At 38.4% G+C, this 7873-nt stretch overlaps 1 protein-coding gene across 1 annotated transcript; it reads right to left on the reverse strand.

Annotated features, from left to right (window-relative positions):
• Window positions 1-486: 486 nt before the first annotated feature.
• LOC148770210 (uncharacterized) lies at window positions 487-1467 on the reverse strand. The gene is made up of 2 exons (XM_088819051.1): window positions 1036-1467; window positions 487-978 (listed from the first exon to the last, which is right to left on the reverse strand). The coding sequence occupies exons 1-2, from the start codon at window positions 1465-1467 to the stop codon at window positions 487-489; spliced, it is 924 nt and encodes a 307-aa protein (XP_088675177.1).
• Between the last annotated feature and the right edge of the window lie 6406 nt (window positions 1468-7873).

The raw sequence follows: 7873 nt of genomic DNA on the forward strand, positions 1-7873 counted from the left end.
AGCGTTCTACTGGAATGTGGAGAATAAAGAGCTTCTCTAATGGTCAGAATTGTGCCATGAGGTAACATAATATGGGCATTACCATAACCATCTATTATACTAGATGTATCTGATATAGTAGTCAAAGAAGTCTTACTAGACATGAAACTAACAAAATATGACTTATCCCTAAGGATAGTGTGCGTTGTCGCACTATCTGCCAGACATTCATCCCCACATGCCATGTCTAGAAAGATAAATAAATCTAATCATATATTCCGCAATTGAAAATACTTTAATAAAATCCAAACAAGATAACTCTATCGAGTACCATATAAACTAAATTAAAACATAGCCACATAAAATATAGTCCAGAAAATAAAGCACAAACATAATCCAAATACGAAATTGGTTCATAATCATGACCAAATAAACAACATAATTTAAAACGGATAAACTAGAAACATAAAAGAACATAATGTCTAAACTCATACAATAACACTCCAATCATATTCCAAACTGGGTCATTGGGTCAGATGTGCCCAGATTTGGAAATCGAGCAATGGGCTCCTGATTGAGAACATCTATCTCAACCAAGTTGGTCTCCGGTGGTGCATTGTTATTTACACCACCAACCATAACGTTCCTCGCACGACAGGTGCGTGACCAATGCCCAGTTCCACCACATCGATGACATGTATCTCTATTCTGATTTTGATTATGATTCGGGGCTCTATTCTGCAGCGCACCTCTAGGTCGAGCATTGTTACCTCCTCTTGGCATATTCCCCCTTTGTCCATACTGTGGGGGACCATTAGGTGGCCTATTATAAGGAACATGTCCGCCCCTATTACCCCGTCCTCTCACTCGACGATTGAACCCACAGCCTCTGCCTCCACCAGGATTGATTCTGTTGACCAAATTTGCTTCTGACAAAGGTTGAGGATTTCGATTGACCAAATTTGCTTCTGGCAAAGGTCGAGTACCAACTGGTCGAGCCTAGTTGTTCATCAAAAGAAGATCAAGGTTCTTCTCGGCAAGGAGCAGAACTGTGACCTCTGAAAACTGAGTATAGTTCTTGGCTCTGTACTGTTGAGACAGTATCATATGTGAGGCAGGGAATGTAGAGTACGTCTTTTCCAGAATCTCAGCATCAGTTAGTTTCTCTCCACAAAACTTCAGGGTGGATTTGATGCGACATACTTCAGAGTTATACTCGTTAACGGTTTTGAAGTCCATAAACCGTAAGTGAATCCATTTGTTTCTTGCTTCAGGCAAGAGGATTGTCTTTTGGTGATCAAATCTACTAGCCAGGGCATCCCATAGTATTTGGGGATCCTCAATCGATGAGTAGTCCAAACGAAGGACCTCATCTAGGTGCCTCCTAATCAGAATCATAGCTTCAGCCTTCTGGGCTTCGTTAAGCAGATTTTCTTTAACAATAGCCATCCTCAGTTTCTTACTAGTGAGATGGATCTTAACATCCATTGTCCAACTCACGTAGTTCTCACCAGATACATTCAAAGGGGTGAAATCAAGTTTGCTCAAATGTTCATCCTATCATACATAGACAAATTATACATGCGAATCAAATTATTGTGTATTACCTTTATGTCAGGAAATTTGCATATGACGTGATACAACCACATACATCATATATGACTCGCATAGAATTCACATATATTTGAAAAAAAATATTTCAAACAATTCATGATTATTAGGCAAACCGATTGTTTCATGCACACAGAATATTCACAGGGATGATTTTATTCACTGGTCAAATAACATTAAATGTCCAAATATGTACGCAAAATATTCATAGTGCTTATTGCATCAGGTAAGAGAAATTTTCGAAATCAAGAGGCTAGTGAGCAAGACATTATAATATACTGACAATTCTAAAAAGATAATCAATATTTATTTGGCCATATATCAATATCTTACAGCAATCACAAATAAATAATCATGCATACTGACATATATTCAAGTTTTTCGTATTGTATGTCCACATACAATCATTACATGAAATATTAAAGTATTATATATTGAAAAACATGGCATATTTCAGAATATGCATAATACACGTAGTCATGATATTAATATGATAAATAATGACGAGATCTCATATTCTTCATATATTTCATGATATTTCAAATTTATCTAGGATGCTTTTCATATAATAAAAAAAATTCATGGGATTAGGGCTTACTCGAAAATTGATAAAATTCAACTACTACCGGGAAGATTATACGTTCTTCTAAAGCAGATCACCGTCTCACAAACGAACCACGCTCACAATTTCTCCAAGTATCCTAGCCCCACGAACAAGTGTTCTTCCACGATCACCGCGAGCAAATCGTGCTGATAACGTGTTGTAAATCGCCCTAATCGTATTGTACTTCGGTTTGATGATTGTGGAATATAAAGTATGACAACAGAATAAAAGATAGAGAGAGAATGCAAAGACAAAAATCCGTAGAGAGATTAAAAAGGGGTGTCAATATGGGGGAGGGATTCCATTATATAGGTGAAAAACCACCGGGAGTTACAAGAGAAGTTACAAAATAAGTTACTCTACCACTAACACATAATGGGAATACATGGGTAGGTTAGTGATCTAGTGGGGAGTTGGGTGGTTATGTTAGGAAACCCCACAACAACCATATTATTTACAACATTTATATAATTATTATCTATATTATTTTTGAAAGAATTACAATTCATACGATTTACGATTTGAATTTTCGACATATCGATTTTCGATTCGATTTACGATGTAACAACCATGCTTGCACTAATGTTTTATTACTAACAGTCAAGAGTTATTGGAAAAGTGTATGTATACTTATGCATGTTTGTATGTACTAATGCATGTCTAAAAACATCTTCCCTCTTAACTCACGAAATGGTTGGACTTGGATCCAATAACATTCGTGGGACGTCTCCAAAAATTTCTTTTCTGTATTCAAACAATCGAATTTAGTTTCGGTATTTCAAATAACTTTCTATATATAAAAATGTACTTACATTTTCTTCTTTCACATGCCTATTCTTTTAGTCCCTCTATCCTATATTATGTTTTTTGGGGGTATTTTTTTTAGCCAAAATTATTTGTCGTCTTAGAGTTTTGAATAAGGCATTAATTGTATTTTTATCAATTTTGCCCCTTATCACTCTTAATTAGTTAATTAAAATACAATTAATGACGAGTGTATTTTAGTAATTACATGTTATTTTTTTTTTTATATAATATATGCATATTTATTGAGTATCTTAATATACGCACAACCACCCAAAACAACATGTAATATGGAACGGATTGAAAACCATGTATTGATTACTGAAGATTATGAGAATGCAATTGTACTTCAAAGTTCATCAACAACAACAACAACAAGGACATAAATAATACATATATTGACTTTCATTTCATGAGATAACAATAGTAATTTTAACTTGTTAAGTTTTTTAAATCTTTGTTTCAATGCAAAATGTATGGCAATTGAACAATGTACTCGTTACATGGTACAAACATGTTTCGTTCGTGGATACTAAATCAAAATATATATCTTATATCCACTTGCGAAAATATCTTATTAAGTTGAAATTTAATGAGGGGGTGGGGGCCGGGTACGTAAACCATGGAAGAAGAGTTTAATAATTCAAACAATAGGCTACAAAAGATCCATACTAGACATAGGATTTAGATTACACAAAATATGGAAACCAAGAACCACCCTCGAGATCTCAAATATGGGAGAAGGTTTCTATATCACTAAATTTTCAAACCCTGAAGAATATTTTCGTGCTCTCGCCGGCGGTCCATGGTTCATGTTCTAATACCATCTTGCTACGTATCAATGGAAGCCAAACTTCAGGAAAACGAACTTCACACAAGAAAAAATGTTTATCTGGGCTCAGTTCTCAGATTTACCAGTAGAATACTTTCAAGGAAATGCTCTCTTCAAAATATCTCAAGCAATTGGAAGACCCATAAAAATGGATATTCATACCAACGAAGTATCCCGTGGACGATATGCGAGAGTTTGTATTAAAATGGATATAACAAAACCCCTACCACCATTTATAATCATCAACCAATTTAAACAACAAATAACGTATGAACATAACACATGTTTCTGCAATAGATGTGGATGTATAGGACACTTCCCGGCCCAGTGCAAAAGTAACAATAACCAAGGAGACACATGTTGGGGATCGTGCATGTATACGCAGCGGAATTTAAATTTTTTTAGATCGAACTAGTTTCGATTACATGCATAAACTAATCACATAGTCAACGTACCTTAACGCTTCCGCCATACATATGGTAATTATCGATTTAATTGAAAACACGTAAAACCGAAAATTACGAAACATGCTTGTTCATCATTCAATAAAATCGAAACACGTAATCACATATTACTCACAATCATAAATTACAATTCATGCAAACATGCTCGAATTAATTTACGAAAGTTTCGATTTGTTTACCTCTTGTAGCGTGAGATTTCGACGAATCGAAACCTAGAACCAATCACGTACAAGCTGCAAATTACCAATCCTCGGGGCTGCAATTCACGGCTGGAACAAGCTGATCCAGCAAGCGACGAATGGCGGTGAATGGCAGCAGCAGCGGCGGCGCGTGCGGCGGTGCGTGGATTCGTCGGGGCAGCAGCTCCTCTCCAATTAGGTTTCACCTCGTATTTTCGACCCACTCGAACTACAGCACTAGATGTAAACGAGTTAGATAAACAACAAGTAAACGAAGGAGAAGAGAGGAGAAAACCGGCGACTATCGGCGGCGATCGGCGACGGCGCGGCGGGGCTGCAACGGCCGAGAGGGCTGAGCGGCTAGGGCTTGGACGGCTAGGGTTTTTGTGCATAAAAATCTGATCTCACACTCTTGTTTGAGGTCTATTTATACTTAGGGTTTTTCAACCCTAGTGGGTTTAAGTCATTGGGCTTGACCCACTGAAGTATAAAGCCCATTCCCTCGTCGGCCTCGTTTCTAATAAACGATCGTCCACAAAATTATAACAAAATTATATTTGTGACGAGCTCAAAGTCCTCGTCAATACGAGTGCCTCTTCGAAATTTCCAATTTCCGAAAATTGGAAACTTCCATTTCAGTGGACTTGCTAAATCGGGAAACTTCCCAATTTAGAAAGTTCACTAAATTCCGCATGTCTCTCTTTCTCTACGTTTATTCCGATTCGCAATCCACAATTACGAATCTTGGATTCAATCATATCGACATCCAAACGTTCAAAGATTAACACATTAATCTATGCTTGTTGTTATCAAGGATCTTTATTACACGAGAAGTGTGACCCTCAATGGTTCAGGTGTATGCTAGCCGTGGGCTCACAACTCTTTGTGATTCGAACAACACATTATATTGTTCTTATACGAACTCCTCCCAAGAGTCCCGATTAGAATAAAACTCATTTTACCTAATCCCGATCAAATCGGTGCCCAACGAATCAAGATTGGCGTCTAGCAACTACACATCATGATTCCCTAGATACAAGTGAAGTGCCTGCAAGAACCTTATGATATAGTTAGCGTACAGTACGATCCCTTCGCAGCACATGTCCCGATTGAACTAGAGGCATTGGTTCACCGAGACCTCTTATAAAGTTCAATAACCGTGCGAACGTTCTAGGTATTATAAATCCGTTCGTGTGCGACTTAGGGAAACACATTTCCCTAATCACCCCACTATCAACTCTGGCCAGAGATTCCTTGGATTATAAACCGTCAGAACACACAGGACATCCATGACTACTCAAGCGCTCGAATCCTCTACTACAATGCACAGACTTCACACTAGATTTCGGATTGCACGAACGTTGGCCCTTGGAGTGGTCCGCGGTGGGACTCAGAGACAGGTCACGATACAATCGGTCCTCTAGTGAAGTCACGGTGATGTCTGGGTCTTAAGGACTAATGGTGTACAACTATATCTTAGAAACCTATTACTCGATGAATGAGAACCACTTATATATTTCTAGGGCGAGGGAGTTCAGTGAACTCATCTAGTATGAGCACCCACTCAAGTATGCCGATGTCACAACATCGAGGACTGATGAGATGCAGTACACATACACTAAGTGCTAGTCTCGAAAGGGAAAGGCCGGTATCCTCATTATTGGCGTAACCCATCGACTAGGAACAAAGTTTAACAGTTACATTACATTGCTGAGTTATCTCACGATTCTACTAGACCAACTCACAGTAATAGAGTAACTCGTTAGGACTATATCTATGCTGCTTGCATGGGATAACAGATATAGAATGCCAAATGAAATGTTTTTATTATTACGAACGAAAAACGATTGTTTTATTACAAGATAAAAGGAAAGACCACAGCCACAAGTTGGCTTGTTGGTCACCTACTCCAACAACACATAGGAACTACAAACAAAACAAACAAAAGAAAAAGGAACAGATAAATAAGGAAAAATAGTATGACTAGGAGATACACGAGGAGATACACGAACCAGAGAACCTGAGACATTAACACAAGTAGAGGATACAAAGAACCTTTTTCAAAAAGATCCAACAAATCGGACTACTTTGAAAACACGCAGATTCAAGTAAATCGCGAAAGAAAAACGAAACAGATTTGGAAAGAAAAAATAGCCGAACATCAAGAGGATATAACTTTAGACGAAATTTCGACGAACGATAGTATATATGGAAATAAACCAGGAAAGGAAGCACCAGAAATTCGAGTTCATGCTGCCAAAAAATTACGTTCAAGAACAAAACTCCGGGCGAGGTAACACTTGTCGAGAACATTCCGGCGACACCCTCACACACAAGTAACCAACTCACAAAACCAATGGACACGTGTCACCAGGTGGAAATATCGAGAAATATTCACGTTGGAAGTCTTCTACTCTCAGACGACACGTCTTCCCATGCAGAAAAAACAAAACCTTCGGATGAACTTCATGGAAATAGAGAAAAAACAAAAGAGAATATACAAGACTCATTAATTGCGTACAAGAATAGCCTTCGAAACACAAATCCCAAGCTACCAATGGACACGTGTCACCAAGATAAAGAATCCAGCAATATTCAAATTGACACTCTTTTATTTACAGAAGACACATTCTCCCATGCAGAAAAAGCAAACCCTTCGGATGAACCTTATGGAAACAAGAAAAAGACAAAAGAGAATAAAGAGAATTCATTAATTGCGTACAAGAATAACCTTTTACCCCTTGGAAATCAAAAAATAGCTGACGCATGCAGAGGAAACCAAACAGTGCCAACCACTACTATAGAAACCACCGACCCCAATATATATAAAAACTCTTCAGATGACCAACCTTCAAAACCAGGAAACGTTCATGCAAAACTAAATTTTCCCGAACAAGGAAAAAATGGCACCAACAACCGAAAACTCTTCAACATCCTGCCAGTCTCCTGCATCACCCCAAAACCAACCAAGCCCCCCGAGAACCCTCTAGCTACTCCCAACTGCACTGATTATGCAACCACAGAATGCAGCCCAACCATCGATCATTCCCAATGGACACTTGACCCCAATCCACCAGACAACTCAAACGAACAACCACCAGAACCCCTATACCCACCAGGGTTTGAACCACTTTTTGAGTTCACTACCTCACTCAAGAACCCCTCCACGCCCAATGCTAAACCACCATCAAAACTCAGCGTTTGGAAACCCAACCCTCTTGAATCATCTTATCCGAAAAAAGATGGTGGTGCTAAGCCCCAATGTGTACATTATACAGACATTCCACACCGTCCCACACCTTTTTGTCAGCCCCCCTTCCATGCCAAGAGTCATGATCGAAGTAGGACAAGAAAGAGAAACACTACTAAGGAGCAGGATCTTTCAATACAAGTTGGTTGT

This window comes from Erythranthe guttata, chromosome 6 (assembly GCF_056151865.1).
Source record: "Erythranthe guttata isolate IM_541 chromosome 6, IM_541, whole genome shotgun sequence".
Classification (NCBI taxonomy): Eukaryota; Viridiplantae; Streptophyta; class Magnoliopsida; order Lamiales; family Phrymaceae; genus Erythranthe; species Erythranthe guttata.